Here is a 21375-nt window from a genome sequence, read left to right as displayed (position 1 = left end):
ACCAGGTCAGCCTGTGTTAGAGTGAGACACTACCTCAAAAAATCAGAAAAAAAAAGGAAAAAGAAAAGAAAGAAAGAGAAAAAGAATTCAAATAAGTAAGCACAGCACAGCACAAAATAAGGCAGCAATAGACTAAGAAATGGGGAGAAAAACTGCTGTACTTTTAGTTTTTTTCTTCTATTAGATCTAAAACTCTAAAACAAATATAACAATAACAGATACATTTATGTTTATTTTTTCTTTTTAAAATATATTTTATTTATTTGAGAGAGAGAGAGAGAGAGAAAGAGGTACAGAGAAAGTGAGAGGGACAATGGGCATACCAGGGCCTCCATCCACTGCCAACAAACTCCAGATGCATGTGCCTCCTTGTGCATCTGGCTTACATGAGTCCTGGGGAATTGAACCAGAGTCCTTTGGCTTTGCAGGCAAACACCTTAACTGCTAAGCCATCTTCTCCAGCCCTATTTTATTTTTTCATAATTTACGGACTATTTAACCTTCTCATCTCCTCTCCCCAAATAACCCTTTTACTAATTTCAGTTTTCATAAATATTACCCAGCAAACCTGCTGTGAGCTCAGAATTCCCCATGACTTTAGCTTTGAATTCAAAGGTGTGACAAATTTAGTAAAGACTGTTGAGTTCCCATTCCTGAGTCCAACAGCACCGAGACAGACACTGAGTCAAGACACAGGGAAGGTACACCTGCCTATGTGCACCCATCACAGGTGTAGAAATGCAATCAGCACAGTCAGAATCGTTTCAAACACAACAGAAGGTGGCTACAACCATCTGTGCATGAGAACAGTGAGCTCATACACTTGGGGCTGTAAGAGCAAGCTGACAGAAGAATAAGTAGCATGTGCAACCACTCCACTCTATAACAGTAACTCCACTCTCATACCACCGACTGTGCTCACCAACAAACATACAAGAATGTTCATGGCCCCAGGCATGGTGGCGCCCGCTGTATATCCCAGCACTTGGGAGGCAGAGGTAGGGGGATTGCCATGAGTTTGAGGCCACCCTGAGACTACATAGTGCCAGACCTCATCCGGGCCCTGCAAAGATGACAAGCCACACCCTGTTCTCATGGAGCACGGCCTTCTAACCGTGGGAGGCAGGAGATGAGTGCTGAAGGTATAGAAATCTCTTTGTGTGACAGTGGTTCCATGACCCTTACAGATACCAACATCTGTAGATGCTCAAATCCTTTAAATAAAATGGTATAAAGTTTGCTTTAAGCTATGCACATCCTCCTGTATTCTTTAAATCACCTCTAAGCCAGGCATGGTGATGCACACCTGTAATCCTAGCACTTGGGTGGTGAGGCAGAAAGATGGAGAGTTGGAGGTCAACTTAAGCTGAGGCAGTGTGACTCTTTCTCAACAGTAAAAGTCATCTCTAGATTACTTTTAATACTTAACACAATATGCACACTACATAAATAGTTGTTATACCATATTATTTAGGGAATAATGATAGGAAAAACATCTGTACAAATTCAGTAGAGATGTGAAGTTTGTAAGTGATACATACATACATACATACATACATACATACAGTATTACGTTTTTCGAGGTAGGGTCTCACTCTCACTATGTAGTCTCAGGGTGGCCTCGAACTCATGGCGATCCACCTAACTCTGCCTCCCAAGTGCTGGGATTAAAGGCGTATACGACCACACCCGGCGCAAGTGATATTTTTTGATCTGTGATTATGTGAATCCATGGAGGCAGAACTCATCAATTTGTAAGGCTGTTTATGCTCTATCCTAACGAGTTCTCAGGGAAACCAGGAATAGTTGGTAGAAAAAATGGAGGGTTCAAGGGCAACTGCTTCCAGGAGGAATAACATTCTAGGCAGAAGGAATAGTAAGAACAAAACCAGGAGCTAGGGACCCCTTGGCAAGAAAGTCATCCAGTAACTGAAGGAGAAGAGATGGTGGTAGCTGGGACATGGTGGAGTGAGATCTAGAGTCTTAATGGTAATGATTTTGGTTTCATGTGGAAATCTGTTGAACAGAGCAGTGTCTTGAGTTGGATTTGGGTTAACTACTTAGATAATAGCCCAGAGAAGTGGAACGCACCAAGACAGGGATACCATGCAGGGTATATTATAGTGATGCTGGTGAAAAGTAGTCTCTGCATCTATTTTAAAGGGAAGAGCTACAAGGATGTGGAGGAAGATGGAAGGTGGGTTATGAGAGAAAGGCTGCAAGAACAATATTCAGGTCTATGCCCGTGGGTAAAGAAAGGAAGACCTGGGAAAGAGTAGGTTTATATTGGGATCCCATGGGTCCAACCCTGGTGTCTATCAGTTTGAGTGGGGAAGTGGATGTAAGCCTCTCAGTTGAACAATTGATCAGTCAAGGGGCCTACAAGGGAAGTCACATGTAGATGGGATCACCATCACAAGGCCTTACATGATTACCTACATTACTCTAGAGACCTCTTTTTAAAATGACACACACACCATGTTTGCCTGGGTCAGGTACTGTGTAAAGACTTTCAGAGCCATTAACTGATTTAATCTTCCTGAGAACCCTATGGAGGCTGCCTTAGCACAATTCCCATTTTACTGATGTAAACACAGAGGCACAGGGATTTTTAAGTATCTTAGACAGGGTCAGTGGAAGAGAAAGGCGGAGAGGGATGAAGAAAAGGCTCAGGCCTGTGTCCCAGGGGCTGCAGGGTTCAAGGCATCATGGAACAAAGGAGACTAGGCCAGAAGCTAGAAGCAGCAGCAGCAGAGGGGACAGGAGCCCAGGAAATGTGGTGTCTTAGAGCTAGGAACTGGCCACTGGGTGGACAAAGGCGACGCTTTATTTTCACAAACCTCACTTTGCAATGAATTTCCTCCCACTTGGAATGCGGGTGACAAAGCCATGATAGTAACCACAGTCCCTGTGACTTCACTGAACAGAACCCAGGGGTATTCTCCACCAGCCCAGATGACAGAGGTCATGGTACTGATGCTCAACTCCACATCCAGATGATGGTAGTTCCTATCCCACTGCAGACCGCCTCACTTCATGCCTTAATAAAGAAGTTCCTATGCTAGGAAATCACACTGTATACATCTTGAGCATTGTTTCTCCTATGTTCTCCTGTTGATTTTATAAGTTTGAAATTTTTTGAGGGGCCCAGGGCACAAGAGAAACATTAGGATCTCAAGATTCAATATTAACCTTGGAGTGACTAAATGCCAACACAGGTAAGGGAGTACAATTCCTTATCTAGGGGACTACCTTGGCACTGAACCCCATTTTGCACCAAATGAGGAAGCTTGGGCATGTGGAGGCTGTGCCTGGGTTAGAGGAGGCAGTAGCCCACTCACACTTATGGAGAAGGATGTCAGAGGATGCTGACTGGGATGCACCTGAGCTGTATCCGACATCATATACATCGGTGGTGTCTGAGGAGGGATGGGGATAGCCCCCTCCCTTTCTCCCTCCCCCTCTTCCTCCTTCCCTTCCTTGCCTGAAGCTTATGGTCTTCCTGCCACAAGCTTCCAAGTCCTGGGATCACAGGTGTGTGTCACCACGCCCTGTTCAGCTAGCAACCTCTTGCCATGGGAAGGCAGCAACACGGGCTGACTTGTGGTTTCCCTTGGGTCCAAAGCAACTATGTTTTGCCTTCATTTTGTAAACAACTAAAAATCTCTTTCTCAGGCTAGAGAGATGGCTTAGCAGTTCAGGCTCTTGCCTTCAAGGTTGAAGGACCCAGGTTCAATTTCCCACGACCTACACAAGCCAGAAGTTCAAGGTGGTGCATGCGTCTGGAGTTCATTTGCAGTGACTACAGGGCCTGGCATGCCCATTCTCTAACTCCTCTCTCTTTCTCTCCTTCTCTCTCTCTCCCTCAAATAAAAATATAAATAAAAATATTTTTGAAAAAGTGGTGCCTGCAAAGCCTAATGACCCTACTTTGATTGCCCAGTATCCACGTGAAGACAGGCACAAGGTGGCACATGCATCTGGAGTTCCTTTGCCATGGCTACAGGCCCTGGTGTGCCCATTCTCTCTTTCTATCTGATTCTTTATCTGCCTCTCTCTCTCTTCTCTCCCAAATAAATACATTAAAATATTTTTAAAAAATGAAAAAAGGGGCCGGGCATGGTGGGGCATGACTTTAGAGGTAGGAGGACTGCTGTGAGTTTGTGGCCACCCTGAGACTACATAGTGAATTCCAGGTTAGCCTGAGCTACTGTGAGACCTTGGGGGGAAAGCAAATCTCTTTCTCTTCTCTCCCTGGTGTTTGGCTCTCCTGACCCTGCATTTGGCAAAATGGAAAACTTACAAAGAAAGGCATCACTTTTTAAACAATATGTTGGACTAAGAAACAGAAGCTCAAGTGCCATTAGTCCAGTGTTTTAGCCACACCATAGAGATCCTGCATCAGTAGAAAAAGGATGATGATAGACCTCTGCTTCTAGAGTTGTTCGGAAGATGCGATGAGTTAGCAGCTGTTATTGGCTCAGGCTAGTGCCTGGCACATGGCAAACATGACATGCACATTATTAAACAGACAAGTTATCTTGCTTCTGCTCTTTCTTTCCTATTTTTTGTAGTTATTTTTTCCTTGGTGGGACAAAACAAAAAAGCAGCTAAGAGGAGGAAAGGGTTTATTTTGGCTATGATGTTGAGGGCAAGCTTCATGATAGCAGGAGAAGATGGTAGAGCAGAGGCTGAGCATCACTTCTTGCCACAGCAGCTTGTAGAAAGCAACAAGAGAGTGAGCTGAACTAGCCCTGGCAAGCTGGGGGCTAATAAACCTCAAGGTCCACCCCTAATGATACACCTCCTCTGGACCCAAGTATCAAAACACAGCAGTTTATGGGGGACATCTGATTCAAGCCACCACACATTAAACAATATTTTAAGCCATATAAAACCACTCTAGAAATTAGTAAGTTCACTGTTAAATATATAGAATCCAAGAACAAGTGACATTTATCTGAACAAAAAAGTTACTGTGGTGTACTTTTGGCTAGTTTACATTTGAAAAGGAAGATATTAAAAGATCTGTTAGGGTGTTGCTCAGTGTCAGCACATGTACTTAACATATACAGGTTCTAAGCTCAATCCTCCACCTCCAAAATAAATCAATAAATGTGATCTTAATGATTAAATGATTTCCCAGCTCTCCCACTGTAATACCTGCTGAAGTCAGAAGTGAGATCTTGATGGCTCCTAACACTCCAGCTCACATCCCTAAAGGTAACTTAAAACTCAGGGGAGGCAGTCCATAGCTCTGCATCTGTGTCTGTCACCTGCAAAGCTAGGGAGTCTCATAGTGCCACATCTCCCGTGATATGGAAGAAACCAGTGCCCATAAATCTCTCTTCCTATTCCTGTCATCAGTCTGGACTCTTAATTTGCTTTTTGCTTAACAAGGCAAAGGATAAATGTGAATCCTGGGCTAAAATTGCAAGGAGTCCTAGAACTACTCTGAATGTATGATGGGAATGAATACCTAACTCAAAAACCATTGTGAATTTGTTAAGTTTACGGGGAGTAAAAGGTAACTCATCAAAACCCTTCAGACTGAGGTCTAAAGAAAGCCTAGAATGCCTGGATTTTCCAAGGAGAGTGGGAAACATCTGGTCTACCCTCATCATCTTGTAGAGAAGGCCAGAAAGTGGAAGACACTCAGTGCTGTCACAGCTAAGACAACGGCAGTTCCTTCTGAGAGGCCGGGTGTCAGAGCACCACCTTCCAGCTGCCAGGTGCCTGCCTCCGAGTTGGTGCTTGCTCCCCTCAGTCTTGGGCACAGAACAAGTCGGGCTGGTTTGAAACTTGCCTGAACAACCTGAGTCACCTGGTTCACCTGCTGTCACATGACTTGCAAGCAAAACCTACACCATAAATCTCAGCTTCCCACTGCTCCAGACAACCTCAACCCCACTTTCTGCATAAAAGGGAAGCTGATGATCAGTTTAGTTTCCAAGGCACCAAGTGCCCATGACTTTTAGTAGCGATTATATTTTGCTGCCTTTGTTAGTAAAGATGACAATATCAACAAGCTCCTAAGAGGTAACCTCCAAACTCCCAGCCCCACCCTGACCCCGGTACCCCATTTACCAGATAAAAACCAGTCCCTGATTCTGAGAGTGCACAACACGTTTAACCAGAATAGCATAGTCCCTCCCCTTCCTTAACCATTTACAACTGCATCTAGTTTCCAACCCACTAGACCACCTTTCAGGTGAATGGTGATAAAGAGAGTGTGGCTATGGGGTTTTTCTGACCTGAGAATGCAAAGTGAGTCCATCCGCTTTAGTGGCTCCCCTTTAAACCTGCTGGAGACAGACAGGGTTACGCTGACTGCTACTCTGCACACAGAAGATCCGCTGTGCTATTGTCTCCATACTGTGACATGTCACTGACAATTTTAGGTTTCCGGGTTCTGGTGCCAGGAGGAATCAAGAAGGTATAAAGTTCAAATGCCTTCAAAGCCATTAAAATAAACAAGCAGACAAGGCACTCCCAGGCCACTCCCACCTCCTACAGAGAATCTCTTCCCAGGTCCTAAACTTGGGAGGAGTGAGGGAACAACGTCAGCTCTCTTCTTCCCTCATGGGCCTCACAGAATCTCCCATCTCGCGCCCAGCATCTAATATTCCGTCTTTGGTCACCTGTGGGTTTCAGAAGGTTCCAGGCCATTTTCCAGGCTGACATCTGTATGCACCATCTCTTGTTTCAGTTCTCCGATCTCTGAGGCGATTGTGTCAATGAGCTATTCAAAGACAAAAAATAGTATGACGTCAGGAAGTGGAGAGGCGGGGCCATGTTCTCAGAGCTAGGGAGCTCCTGCCCTCAACAGCCACCAACATGACCATCCTTTTAAAAATCTTGACTCTGTGAATTTCCTCTAACCAGAGGAAAAACTAAAGGGGAAGGGCAGCTTCCTTTTTAAAAAGGGAACTAGATTCAGTCTTAGGGAAAAGCTTGGGTTTCAATATTGTAATAAAGAAAAGAATCTGACGCCCGATTTGGTTGCTCAACATGAACACAGAAAGGAAGAAATAACTCTACTCAAACCAGACCTCCACATTCACTCATGTCAAGGAAATATTTCAAGAGATTCTCTGCAGGCACCCAGGTTGGTGGAGCATGCCTTTAATCCCATCATGGGGAGGCTGAGGAAGGAGGATCACCATGAACTGGAGGCTAGCCTGGGACTACAGAGTAAGTTCCAGGTCAGCCTAGGCTAGAGTGAGACCCTGACTTGAGTGAAAAATAAATCAATGCTTGCAATCCAAAGCTGGGCATGGTGGTGCACATCTGTAACCTGGTACTTAGCTAAGAGAGCCAAGTGGATTGCTGCAGTTTGAAGCCAATCTCTACATGAGATCCTGACTCAAAACACTCACTCATTCTCTCTCTTCTCTCTCTTGGGTGTGGTGGCACAAACCTGCAATCCCAGCACTCAGGAAAGTGAGGAAAGAGTATCAAGAGAGTTTGAGGCCAGCTTGAGCTACATACATAGTGAGACTCTGGTTCAAAATGACCAACCAAGCCCTGACCTCCTCAAAGTAAAGGACATATAGCACTTATAAACTCGATTATTTTGTGGTGCTCAGGATCAAACCCAGGACTTACACATTAGGGAGGCATACTACCACTGAAGTACATCCTCAGTCCTGCCTTGATTGGTTGAGTGAGTGAGTGACTGAGCACGGTCTTGCTATGTAGCATGGGCTGACCTTGAAGTCACTCAACAGTCCAGGGTAGCCTTGAACTTGAGACAATCCTCTTGCTTCAGCCTCCTGGGATTATAGACATGTGCTACTTGGCTTAGTTTTTTAAGGGACGAAAGGCAGGCACATTGGCACATGCCTGTAATCCCAGCTACATGGGGGGGGGGGGGGGGAAGAAAGGCAGGAGGATGGTTTGAGCACTGAAGTTTGAAGCCAGCCTGGGCAACATAAAGAGATCCTGTCTCTTCATGAACAACTGAACCAATAAAGTAAAATAAGTGACAAATTTTAAAAATCAAAACAAGGGCTGGAGAGGTGGCTTAGCGGTTAAGCGCTTGCCTGTGAAGCCTAAGGACCCTGGTTCAAGGCTCAGTTCCCTAGGACCCACGTTAGCCAGATGCACAAGGGGGCGTGTGCATCTGGAGTTCATTTGCAGTGGCTGGAAGTCCTGGCACGCCCATTCTCTCTCTCTCTGTCTCTCGCTCTCAAATAAATAAATAAAATAAACAAAAAAAAATAATAAAGCTAAATGTTTTAAAAAAAGAACAAGAAGACAGGAAGAGGACCTCTGGTCTCCATGCACGCATATGCATGTGTATTCACACAGATACATGTATACATGCACACTGTACACACATACACACAAGCAAAAACATGTACATATTCTGACGTTAGGGATTATACCTGTAGTCTCAGCTACTTGGGAAGCCAGGCTGGGGAATCACCTGAGGCCATAAACTTGAGACTACTGTTGTGGCAATATAGTGAGATCCCCCCACCTCAAGAACAAAATGCAGTGAGACCCCAACCTCAAAAATAAAATGTAGAGAGACACTTCCCCCTCAAAAACAAAATATAGTGAGACCCCAACCTCAAAAACAAAATGTAGTGAGACCTTCCACCTCAAAAACAAAATATAGTGAGACCCCCTTACAAGCAAAATGTAGTGAGACTTTCCACCTCAAAAACATAATGGAACAAACAACAAAGGCAAGACTAAACGTGTTACATCAAATATCTAAAGTTTCATATCATGGCACATCACTGACAATGCCATTTCTCTGTAGTGCAAAATAAAGGACAGAGACCTCAGGACATGAGGGTACACGAACACAAAGGGGGCTCCTGGCGGGACGGCAGTCAGATGAGAGAACTGCCTTCTGCCCCCCTCCATCTTTTCTCTCCCCCTCCACCCAACCTCCATGCACAAGCCTGACAGCAGAGGGGGTTTCTTGGCAATCCAGGCCAGGTCTGCTTCTCAGAATTATTTTTATATACCCTCCAGGCCTTCCACGAGGACAAGTTATCATCAGAAAGCATTCACTCTCTCTGATTGGGTTTCTGGTCGTCCCAATATTGTTCTTGGATAAATCTGTGCTTCAATGTTTGTTCTTAATTCTTACAAACATTACTTCTACTTTTGGTTCTTTCCTCCTTGTGTGTGTGTATGTGCATGCATGTACATGTGTAGAGTATGTGTGTGGTATGTGGTAAATGCACATGTGTGTATAGATGCACATGTCCCATGTTCATATATGTGGAGACCAGAGGAGAACAACAGGTGGCCTTCTCTTTAGCCCATCCAGGTATTTCTTTCCTTGGGACAAAGTCTCTCCCTAACCCAGAACTTTCATTTGCCAGGGAGGCCTAGGAGTTCTTTGGTCTTCATCTCCAAAGGACTGGAGTTACAGATATGGGTGGCCATGCCCAGCTTTTTATGTGGGTCCTGGAAAGTAGAACCTACTAGTTTCTGCCCGAGAGGCCCTTATGCTTCAGCAGCAAGTACTGGTAATCACTGACCCATCTTCCCAGCCCACATGTGAGTCTTCCTGAATTCATTCTTTGAGGACAGAGATAACTTGTCACCCACAGAGACCAGGTTTAGGCAAACCTTTTCCATATTAAAGCCGTTAACAGTATCAGTAAGTCCTTAGCCAGGCATGGTGGCGCATGCCTTTAATCCCAGCACTTGGGAGGCAGAGGTTGGAGGATCGCCATGAGTTCAAGGCTACCCTGAGACTACATAGTGAATTCCAGGTCAGCCTGAGCTAGAGTGAGACCCTACCTTAAAAAAAAAAAAACCCCAAAAAAAAAAAAAAAAAAAAAAAAAAGATTCTATTTGGCTGGGGATGTAGCTCAGTTGGTAGAGTGCTTGCTTTACATGCATGAGACGTGGGCTTAACCCCTAGCATTGAATAAACTGGGTGTAATGGTGCATACCTGCAACCCCAGAATTTGGGAGGCAGAGGAGGCAGGGGGATCTTTGTCTACATAGGGAGTTCAAGGGCAGCCAAGAATACATGAGACGTGGTCTCAAAAACAAGCAAACAAAATTAGTGCTATGAATTAGATTTCCCAAAATCTACTCACACAACCCAAGACCCAACACATAGATCTAGAAGTCTTCCCGTAAGAATAGGATCTGCCTAGACATGTATGGATCAGACCATGACTGCAGCTGGCCCAACTCTGCTTGGATACCCAGGAAGTATACAGGCCCCAGGGAAGATGGCAACAGAGGCAAGTGGTGTACAGAGGCTGAGATGGGGCACCGTATTGCCAGGGCACAAAGTTGGTGCGATTTTCGTTCTTACCCCCAAGCCCCAGAACATCTATGTTATTTCCAAAACACCACGCAGTAAGTAAGGGCCAGACCCAACAGCCAGCCCCCTTCAGGCACACAGCATAGTAACCAGAGCTCAATGGACAAAGGAGGGTATTGCCTGGGTTTGTTTTTCCCTGCAGGGACCCAGAGCAACACATAGAAAGCAAAGGGGTGACACACATGTGTTCAGAAGCTGGGGACTATGACACAGTGCTGGAGCACTTGGTTCACATGGGTGAGACTCTGGGCTTGTTCCTCAGCACTGCAAAAATTTTAAAATTAAATAAGCTAGGAGAGAAGGCCACTGGCATGTCTGGGTACCAAGGGGGCTCAAGAGGAGCCCTGGTGCTCATGAGAGAGAAAGGCAGGCCAGGTGTTGAATGCCTGGGTCCTCTCCCTCATTCTACTCAGAAACCTTGTGACCTTGGGGTTCTGGAACCTGTGAGCCTTCCTGCATTATTCACCTGGGTGACTCTGCACGTGAACGGGCATCCCTGCCCAGAGGGCGAGAGTAACTCAGGAAGTCTTTCTCAGTCCTTACCACCTGGGAAAGACTGGGCCTGCGCACTCGTCTGGTATAGGACTTCCCTCTAATTTGCACCAGGACAGAATCATTCGTAACTTCTCTGCAGGTGGGAATGTCGTCCGCAGGCCAACGCTTGAAAGCAGCAGCCACTTGTACTGAGTTCGAGGCGGTCGTGGCCTGACTGTATGGAGCAGTGGCAAACACTTCAGCTTGAGGGGCAGGAAGACTGGCCTCTGATTCCTGTCTCAACCTCCCCTGTGGGCAAGGTCAGCTTGGGCCAGTGGTGAGTCTGTCAGGTGGCCTCATCCCTTAAGCCTCTGAAGCTGATGCTACGGAGGGGATGGTTAGAGGACCAACCAGGACAATGAAGTGACGACATTTTGCACAAGGTATGCACAAGTTCCCTCCTCTCTCCCTGTGTACACTACCTCTTGATCCTGTCATTCATGATCACACAGGGAGCTGATGTGTCTTAAGACACTCAAGAGAAAGCCGCACACCTCCCAGCCTGGAAAGAGCCACTTGATCACCACCAGCGGAGCCCTGTGGAGAGGGAGGGACCTCCTTCTGTCTGCTTGCCCAGAAGTCTCTAATCTAGAAATTTGCCCACTGGAGCCCATTTTCTTCTAATGGGGAGAAAAGCCATTGTATGTATCACTGTATGCAGTGGGGGAGGAAGGAAAAGGGAGGGACCCCAAATCTTGTTTTCTTCCTCTTAGGGTTAGATAAAAGGAAAATAATTCTCGTGAAGGTCAAGTAAAAATAAAACAAGCAAGTGCTTATAGAGTGAGTTCAGATACAGGGCTTTCAAAATTCCTCACTCAGGAATGTTATCAGTGGATTGAGAAGGGATGTGTAGCTGATAGTATGAAGGTTAGAAACCTAGGGGTGTGGGAAAAGTCAAGCGCTTGGCTCCTAGCTATGGGATTCCTTCTACCACAATTCATCAACTTGGCCTTGAGGTGTGGTGGGCTTTTACATTCTTGGAATCAGTTCTGTGGGAACAGACCTACCTCTGGGACCTGAGAAATCATATGACCCAAGCAATTCCCTCTCCTGTTTACCTCAGTTGACCCCTAGTTGCTTTGTGGTAGGCTGAGAGCATGTGCTGGAGGTTTTCTAAAGCAGCGTGGAAACAATGGCTCTCTGCCACAGAAGAACCTTTGCCTCAGGGAACTATCACTGAGCAAACCAAAAGTCATCTGGGTTTCCTCCATCCTTTGGTAGAGGGGCACCTTGAGAGTGATGGGGAGGACATCAGAAGAACCTTGCCTTTTGGGGAGGTGGGTGAGGCGGGTTGGGGTGGGGAGACAAGGGTCCAAGTAGCACAGGCAGGCCTTACAATTCTTGATCTTCCTGCCACCGAGTCCTGGGGTTCTAGGCATGGGCCACCACACCTATTTTTGTTTTCTTTTGCCATTTTGAGACAAGGGCTTACTTGGAACTCCAGGCTGGCCTTGAACTCAAGGCAATCCTTTGGTACCAGTCTCCTGATTGCTGGGATTATAGGTGTACACCAGAGCCCTCAGCATTTTAGTCAAACCCAAATCCTACAACACTTTGTGAGGGCTGAATATGTGCTAGAGTACATATTTTAGCAAGGCCCTGATCTTTCAAAACACACACACACATGCACATACACACACACACACACACACACACACACACACACACACAAAGACCAAACCCAGCAAGGTTAACACAGGGTTCTTGCATTTATATTTTTGAAATATAATACTATTGTATATTTAATTGAAATTTAATACTATTACTATAACAATATAAGTTATAATTTCAAACTTAATACATGACTACAGTCACATGGAAGAAAAATACTAGCGTTAAAGCTAATTTCCCTTGACGATCACTTATATTCCCCATCACTCACTTTTTAAAAAATATTATTTTCAGTTATTTATTTGCAAGCAGAGAGAGATACATAGAGAGAGAATGGGCACCCCCCAGGGCCTCCAGCCACTGCAAACGAACTCCAGATGCATGCAACCCCCCCCCCCCCCCCCGTGCATACTGGGGAATCGTGGGTTGTTAAGAGTTTGCAGGCAAGCACCTTAACTGCTGAGCCATCTCTCCAGCTCTTCTTCTTCTTCTTCTTTTTTTTTTTTTTGGCTTTTGAGATAAGATCCAATTTCTGATCTTGCTGCCTCAGGCTCCTGAGCACTGAGATTAAAGGAGCAGGCCACCACATCCAGCTGCACTGTTCTTGCATCGCTCTGAGCTTTTTCCACGAGTAGAATCATCCTTGCATTGCTCCAGTTTGCTAATTTCATTCAACAAAGTGGTCCAAGATCATCTTCACTAGCAGTGGTAGTTCTTTGAAGCGGGACTCTTGTATTCTCCATCATAGGGATACACAGCAATCTGCTCTTCTTATCATTCATTCATTCATTCATTTTTTGGGGACAAGGTGTGCTGGCCTGGAGCCCATGGTATTCCTCCTGACTTAGTGCCCCTTGTGTTGGGATTCAGGCATGCCACACCTCGCCCAGCTCTTTCTATTTGATTATGCTGGGGACACTTTCACTGCTTTGCTCTTGCAAGCAGTACTGTGACGAGCATCCTTTTGGGGGCTCCCTTGTGCACCACAGGAAAGCTCAAAGAAGATGCCCGAATCCACCTATCACATTCTTGGCCAGATGGCTCTGTCCTTTACTGCCTCTGCCCCGTTTGAAAGTATCCATGGCACTTGTCAGAATTTGATATCCAACTTGAACTTTTTTTCTTTCCTGGTGCTGGGGATCAAACCTAGGGCAGTGTGGTGATTTGATACAGGTGTCCCCCATAAACTTAAGTGTTGTGAATGCTAGGTTCCCAGCTGATGGAGATTTGGGAATTAATGCCTCCTGAAGGGAGTGTATTGTTGGGGGTGGGCTTATGGGTATTAAAGCCAGTTTCCCCTTACCAGGGTTTGGCACACCCTCCTGTTGCTGTGTCCCACCTTATGTTAGCCAGGGGGTGATGTCCACCCTCTGTTCATGCCATCATTTTCCCCTGCCATCATGGAGCTTCCCCTCGAGCCTATAAGCCAAAATAAATCTTTTTTTCCCAGAAGCTGCTCTTGGTTGGGTGATTTCTAACAGCAATGCGAACCGGACTGCAACAGGCAGTGTATATGCTAGGAAAACTACATCCCCAACCTAGTACTCAGTGTTTAAACTTAGCCAGCCTGATGAGTACACAGGATATACATATTTTTTCATTTTGTTTTAGCTGGCTCTGTTCTGCATTTATTTTGTTGTCTGTCTGTATTTCTTTTTCTTTGTGCCTGTTCATTTATTTATTACCCAGTTAGGTGTTTCTTCGTTTTTCTGGTGAAGGTGGACAAGCTGTGAATGTCTCACACATTTCAAATACTTTCATACTATGTCTCTGCCTTTTTTTTTTTTTTTTTTTTTTTTGGTTTTTTGAGGTAGGGTCTCACTCTGGTTCAGGCTGGCCCGGAATTATTAACTATGTAGTCTCAGGGTGGCCTCGAACTCTCGGCGATCCTCCTACCTCTGTCTCCCAAGTGCTGGGATTAAAGGCATGCACCACCACGCCCGGCTGCCTTTTGTTTTTTTTTTATTAAGCTTGGCAAGCATTCTACCACTGTGCTATAGCTGTGGTCTCCATTTTTTAAAAATAGTTTTTGCTTATTTTTATTTATTTATTTGAGAGTGACAGAGAGAGAAAGAAGCAGAGAGAGAGAGAGAGAGAATGGGCGCGCCAGGGCCTCCAGCCACTGCAAATGAACTCCAAACGCATGTGCTCCTTGTTTATCTGGCTTATGTGAGTCTTGGGGAATCAAGCCTTGAACTTGGGTCCTTAGGCTTCACAGGCAAGCGCCTAACAGTTAAGCCATCTCTCCAGCCCTGTGGTCTCCATTTAAAAAAATATATTTTTTTAATTCAAGACAGGATCTCACTAAGTTGCCCACGCTAGCCTATCCCACTGAAGCTCAGGTAAAAGTCTTATTATGCAATACTTCTGCCTCAGCCTCCCAAGTAGTTGAGATTACAGGTCTGCACCACCAGGCTTGATGAGAGAACCAAAAATCAACCAATTTTTCATCATGGTACTAAAATCTAAGTACTACTGAGATTTATATATGTATATATATACAGGGTGTATATTTGTTTGTATGTCTTTCATTCCTCTGGAGTTTAATTTTGTATATGAGCCAAGATCAGGACTAGGAGGTAGCTAAAATATGGCCAACAGTAGATGCACAAGCACACAACTATAAATACCAGCACTCCAGAGGCTGAGGTAGGAGGATCATGAGTTTAAGGCCTGCCACTGCTATACAGCAAGACCTTATTTCAAAAACTAAAACAAAGGGACTGGGGGGATGGCTCAGTGATCAAAGGCACTTGCTTGCAAGGTGTGCCAGCCTGGATTTGATTCCCCAGTATCCATGTAAATGCAGATGCATAGTGTGGTACACATATCTGAAGTCTGTTTGCAATAGCAAGAGACCCTTGTAGCTCATACCATCTCTCTCTCTCTCTCTCTCTCTCTCAAATAAATTAAAAAAACTTCGAAATTAACAAAGCAAATAAAATGTTTTCAAAGCGAGACTCTCTAAGCTACTGAGGTGTATCTGAGATGTCCCAAGGCACCTTCTGCAAGCCAAACCATGTGTCCAGAGGTCTGCTGCCTCATGAACTTACCAAAGGCTGGAGGTGGCCCCAGCAGGCAGAACTCAGCCCTTTCTCCCAATGGAGGACAAGTGAGCTCAACATTGATGCATGAGGCCATCTTAACCAGGTTGACCTGAAACATCACCATAATGAAGAACTTTCTACCTACTAACAAGTAACCTTTACTATCTTTTTATTTTCATTTTGAAGCTAAAAAGAAATAAATAACATAATTAAGTAGAGGGGAAAAAATAACTAGTGAGCCAACTGCCCCCATACCTTTTTCTGAACTAAGGGGTAAAGCAGTGGTTTGAGAGGAATAACTTAAATAAATAATAGAGTGTAAACTTCAGACTGACAGAAACAAGCACAAGTGAATAATTTCACGTTTAGAAGCATAGTTCTGAGTACACGCCGATCTTGGAATTGCTTCACCTCTGTTGTTTCAAGCAGTGTTTTGTGTTGCTGCTGCTATTTGTGTTTGGTGGGTTGTTTGGAGATGGGGCTGCCTTGAAACTCTACACGTAGTCCAGGGTAAGCTCAGTCTTCCTGTTTTCAGCTTCCTCACTGCTGGGATTATAGAGAACACAGGAGTGGGCCTCCATGCCTGGTATAAACACTCTGTTTCTGAGTCAATAATTTTTTATAATGTATTTTACTTATTTATTTGAGAGAGAGAACGAGACATAGAGAGAGAGAGTGAGAGCAAGCGAGCGAGCGAGCAAGAGATAATGGTGTGCCAGGGCCTCTAGCCATTGCAAATGAGCCCTGGATGCATACACCCCCTTGTGCATCTGGCTTACGTGGGTCCTGAGAATCGAACCAGGGTCCTTTGGCTTTGCAGGCAAACACGTTAACTGCTAAGCCATCTTGTCTAGCCCCTGAGTCAATAATTTGAAGCTTAAGCATTAAATGCACATATTGAGGCATGAGGCTGTATTTCAGGGCTGTCTGGTAAGTTCACTGAGGTATGATGAAACTCTTGACAGATGCACACGGTTGGCATTTTTGTTGGTGAGGAGGGGTCTGGTTTATAAGGGCACTAGAAGTGCAGGGTGGAGGTGTAAAGTGTGGTATCTCATGATATTTGCTGGGTCCTGGTACAATGCCCATAGGAAAGACTTTCAACCCCAGGGTCCCTGTGAACACTTTGACTTTGTAAAGTGAGCAAAATGTTATATTTTTCTAATTTCTTTCTTTCTTTCTTTTTTTTTTTTTCCCTGAGGTAGGGTCTCACACTGGCCCAGGCTGACCTGGAATTCACTATGGAGTCTCAGGGTGGCCTCGAACTCACAGCAATCCTCCTACCTCTGCCTCCCGAGTGTTGGGATTAAAGGTGTGCACCACCATGCCCAGCTACATTTCTTTGTACCTAGCTTATGGAAAAATATAAATCACTTCCTTGTAGGAGCTCATAAAAGAATAGAATGAAACACTTGTTTAAGCAGACTGGGATGGTAGATAAACAGGAGGCTCTGTTAATGGCAGGTAAACAGGAGGCTCTGCTTGTCTGAATAGCATTACCTGGGGCCTGCAATGTTGAGCAAACTCCTTAAGATAAGTGGGACTCCTGGTCACAGGCCTACCTTGCACCCCTCAGGCGCTTCCTGTAATTGACAAACAGACCTATTTACAAGTTCCTTTTTTTTTTTTTTGCTATTATGGCTGTAACTGTCACATGTGAATTGTGATTTATGATTTATGGTTTAACTCCCATCCTGTTTTTTTTTTTTTTTTTTTTCCTATAAGAGTTGACACTGTTAACAGTCCAGGGCTGTACTCTGAGATTCTGGGGTGCAGACATTGTATACCAGACGTTCTTCTTTTTCTTTTCTTTCTTTTTTTACCCATTAAAACTTTGCCTCACATTCCGTGAGTTGATGGTCTTACTTGTGCAACACTGGATCCCATAACAGACTCCACAGAGGAATAAGGTTCAAGGGTCATGGTACAATGGATAGGTTGTTTCAAATTAGGGAAACACCAGAAAATTAAGAACCTGGTGTACCTTGTGAGTTGTGGTGCAAGTAGGTGATGAATCAAGAATCATGTTTTAAAAAATTTTTTTGTTTGTTTTTTATTTATTTATTTGAGAGTGACAGACAAAGAGAAAAAGAGGCAGAGAGAGAGGAGAGTGGGCATGCCAGGGCCTCCAGCCACTGCAAATGAACTCCAGACACATGCGCCCCCTTGTGCATCTGGCTAACGTGGGTCCCGGAGAATCAAGCCTTGAATCGGGGTCCTTAGGCTTCACAGGCAAGCGCTTAACCGCTAAGCCATCTCTCCAGCCCAAGAATCATGGTTTTTAGCCCTTAGCCTCTTCCTTGGATCAGAAAATCCCTACAAACATCAGGCTGTTCGGTGGTCTTACTTAAGACCACTGGAAGAGGCCTCTCACACCGTGGGAGAGTGGTCAAGAAGATCCATGCCCCACACAGATTCACATCTCTTGACAAAGGAGACAATCCAGGCTGCTGGAAGCTGATTTGTCTGGTGCATGGAGACCAAGGAGGACCCCAGTATCAGCATTCAACCAGAGACCCACGGAGCATAAATACAGCTCCCATATCCATGGCTGGAATAAATCCAAGGAGAGCCTTCATTTTTCTAATGCTCCTTTTCTTATGGGCTTAGTTCCCCTCAGGAAACTCTACTTGATATTGTAGGCTATTGTGATATCTTTCCCTTGCTTAATTCAAGTTTGATTCCAATATGGGTTTCTGTTGGGAACAACTTCAGGTAAGGCACTTCCATGAATATATTTAGCTCTGGAAGAGTTTCTAAAGAACTTAGTCCAAGACATTCTCCAGCCTCCCTACTTAACCCTACATCTACTCAATTCAAGCTGGTGAACTTGCCTGCTGGGAATTTCTAGAACCCAGAACTCCCCTCAGTAACTCCCATTGGACGTAACTTTCCCAGTGCAGGCATGTTGTTTACTCTAAGCACTGTGTTCTCTAAGCCCGGAGCACTGGACGTGAATGAACTCATTGATTTTTTTCCCCTCCCACCATCCTCTTGGTAACTTCCTTGTTCATTTGTATTTCAGACGGGGCAAATCAGGACATGGAGGAGGTAGAGCTCCCGCCAGTCCTTTTTGTTTATTTTTTGACGCTGCAGTATTTAATGAGTATTTAATTATTTATTTATTGACTTTTTTGTTGTTGCTTACTTATTTTTTTTCTTTTCACAATTTTTATTAACACTTTCCATGATTATAAAAAATATCCCATGGTAATTTCCCCCCACCCCCCACACTTTCCCCTTTGAAATTGCCAGTACTTTATATCCTCAGCTAGCCTGGATGAGGAAGTAGTAGGAATTGTGGCACCTACTAAAAGGAGTCTGCTCAAGACTTGGAATGACAAGTACTGCATGTTTTCTCTCATGTGTGGGACATGCATATATATGTACCAATGTGACCTGAATGCAAAAAGGGTTTTATGTGGGGGAGGAAGAGGTCTAAGGGGAAGGGAGAGGGGAGGACTAATGGCTCAAAAAAAGAAAAATATGGCAGTCTTGTACATGTGGGATCTAGGCCATTCTGTCTGTCTGAATGACACACAAAAACGTGTGTGTGTATGTATGTGTGTGTGTGTGTGTGTGTGTGTGTGTGCACTCTTACTTTAAGATACTACCAAATATAAGATGCACTTATCTTACAGACCATCTAGAAAAAAAAATCTGCCACCAGGGAAACCTTAGCCTTGAACTGCTTTGGTTGATCTGTGCTTTCTTGAAGTTCAAAACAGAGAAGCCCTGTGGCTGGATGGGCTGAGTGCTATGACTTATTTGGTTGCCTCCTTAGCGACAAACAGGTGGCGTGGCGGACTAGCATCCTGGAATGTACAAGACAGGTGCGGGCATGATGACCCCCAGGCATTCTAACCCTGTGCCTTCTCCAGGAGTGGCTGGGCTCTTCTGAGGCATCTTGTCATGGCAACAGCTGGAAGCCTGACCAGGCCCCTCTGCCTCCTGGGAAAATGCAAAACCCAGACAGAACACACTCTCATATCTCACTGTGGCTCTGTCAGCCTTCCAGCCTTTAGCGGAACCTGTCTGAAAGTAGCTTGAAGATACCCATGAAGATCACCTTTTTTCATCTACACACCAGATCAGCCACCAGAGGTTGTTTCTACATTTGAGGGTGATGCAAAACTTCACAAAGAGGAAAAAATTAATTTTTCAAAATTATGGTTGGATGCTGTCTAATAAGGCCTATCTCTGGGCCACGTGGAATATCATTTTGTTTGATTTTTATTTGGGCTAAGACCCAGGCTGCAAAGTCCAATGTTAACTTGGAGAGGGTTAATGCACTAAATACTGACACTTGTTTGGTAGAAAACAGAAATTTAAGTTTTGGATTTTTATTTTCCTTGTTATGTCTTTAGCCAGTTTTGTGTTAGGCCAAATCATATGAAATAGTGTGGTTTAAAAGTGAAAAAAAAACTTATTAAAGGCTGGTGATATCAAAGTTAGTAGATAATATGAGATGTCTCACAGGGAATGTTAAACCTGGTTCAAAATACTATGCTTAGTAAGTGTGGCAGCATAGGCTTGTAATCCCAGCACTCAGGAGACTGAGACAGGAAGATTGCAAACCCAAGCCTGTGAAACATACTGAGACCTTATCTCAAAGAGAAAGGATGAGAGGGGAGGAGAAGAGAGGAAGGGAAGAAAGAAACTGATATATTTTTGCACTGATTTTATTGTTTTTGTGTGTATGCTTGTTTTTGGCATCATGAGGTAGGGTCTTGATATATACTAGGATGCCCTCAAACTGGCCATCCTGCCTCTGCCTTCCAAGTGCTGGGAATACAGGTGTGCACCACCATACACCTGGCTCCCACTGACTTTTCATGTACCCATTTCTACCACCTGGAAACACCTCGCAAAAGCTGCTGATTTTTTTCATTTATGACTTAAAACAAGCTTTGGCACATTTGCTGTTTTGTGTTGCTGTAAAGAATACCCAAAATTGGGAAATACATTACCAAGAGATCTACTTCCTTGATAACAAACCTACTTCCACAATTACAGTCCAAATAACATTTACAAGGGTAGAGCCTCATGACCTCTTTAAGGTCCCATCTCTCAGCACTGTTGCATTGGGAATTAAATTTCCAACTGATGGATCTTAGCAGGACACATTCACACCATACTGCTCACTATGGATTTGTAAAAGAGTCACTTTTTTTTTTTTTTTTTTTTTTACTTTGTAACAGCCTGAAGTTTGGGGTTAACTGTTTTGAGAGGCTAGCCAACTGTGTGACTGTGATTTTGGCAGGAAGAAGGCTGCTTAAACTCCATGGATTTCAGTTTCCTCAAGTACTAAGTGGTTTAGTGGGTTTCTAATGCCTTTTCTGGCTCAAGCCTAGTATTCCCCGGCTGTCCTGCCTGCCCTTTCCTGGGTGCAGTGGGGTGGATCCTCCGTCACATTCTCTTCCCATTTCCACCTTCCTGCTGAACAGCTGTCTCCACTGGGCTTTCTAGAAGCAGTGGGGGAAAGCAAATGATTCACCGTTTCTGAAAAGAAATGTGAATCTTTATGAAATGTATTGTATCTGATGTTTCCAATTCAAGGAATTGACCCAAAACAGACATAAGAGAATGTTCTTAGTGCATCATTTACAGTAGTGAGCAATGGGGAAAGGAGGGACTATCTAAAGACCACAGACTATAGTAACAGTGTGCTGTAGCTATATAATGGAATACAATACAACCAACAAATAATGATCCTGGTATATGTTACTGAGTTGTATACTAACTATATGACAATACACTGGATGCCAAAATATTAACATAGAGACATGTTATTAAGTGGAATAAAAGCAAGTTACAGGGGCTGGAGAGATGGCTTAGTGGTTAAGTCACTTGCCTGTGAAGCCTAAGGACTCA

General features: G+C 44.5%; 1 protein-coding gene across 9 annotated transcripts in view; it reads right to left on the bottom strand.

Moving 5' to 3' along the window:
- Positions 1-21375, bottom strand: part of Rin2 (Ras and Rab interactor 2) — a 277407-nt gene that overhangs the window by 71936 nt on the left and 184096 nt on the right. For 5 of the 9 annotated variants that reach the window (XM_045156493.1, XM_045156483.1, XM_045156482.1 and 2 more), the window contains 2 exons: positions 6642-6742; positions 6255-6305 (listed from right to left, as the gene is read on the bottom strand). The exons of 1 other annotated variant lie outside the window; for it this stretch is intronic. In XM_045156493.1, the coding sequence (XP_045012428.1) occupies positions 6255-6305; positions 6642-6742 (152 nt within the window). Of the gene's footprint in view, positions 1-6254; positions 6413-6641; positions 6743-21375 lie in introns of those variants that run through there. 3 more of the 9 variants (XM_045156487.1, XM_045156489.1, XM_045156488.1) reach the window with 3 other exon arrangements.

Source organism: Jaculus jaculus, chromosome 8 (assembly GCF_020740685.1).
Source record: "Jaculus jaculus isolate mJacJac1 chromosome 8, mJacJac1.mat.Y.cur, whole genome shotgun sequence".
Lineage (NCBI taxonomy): Eukaryota > Metazoa > Chordata > Mammalia > Rodentia > Dipodidae > Jaculus > Jaculus jaculus.
The sequence above is the reverse complement of the archived record's forward strand: the minus strand, read 5'-3'. Positions and strand labels throughout refer to the sequence as shown.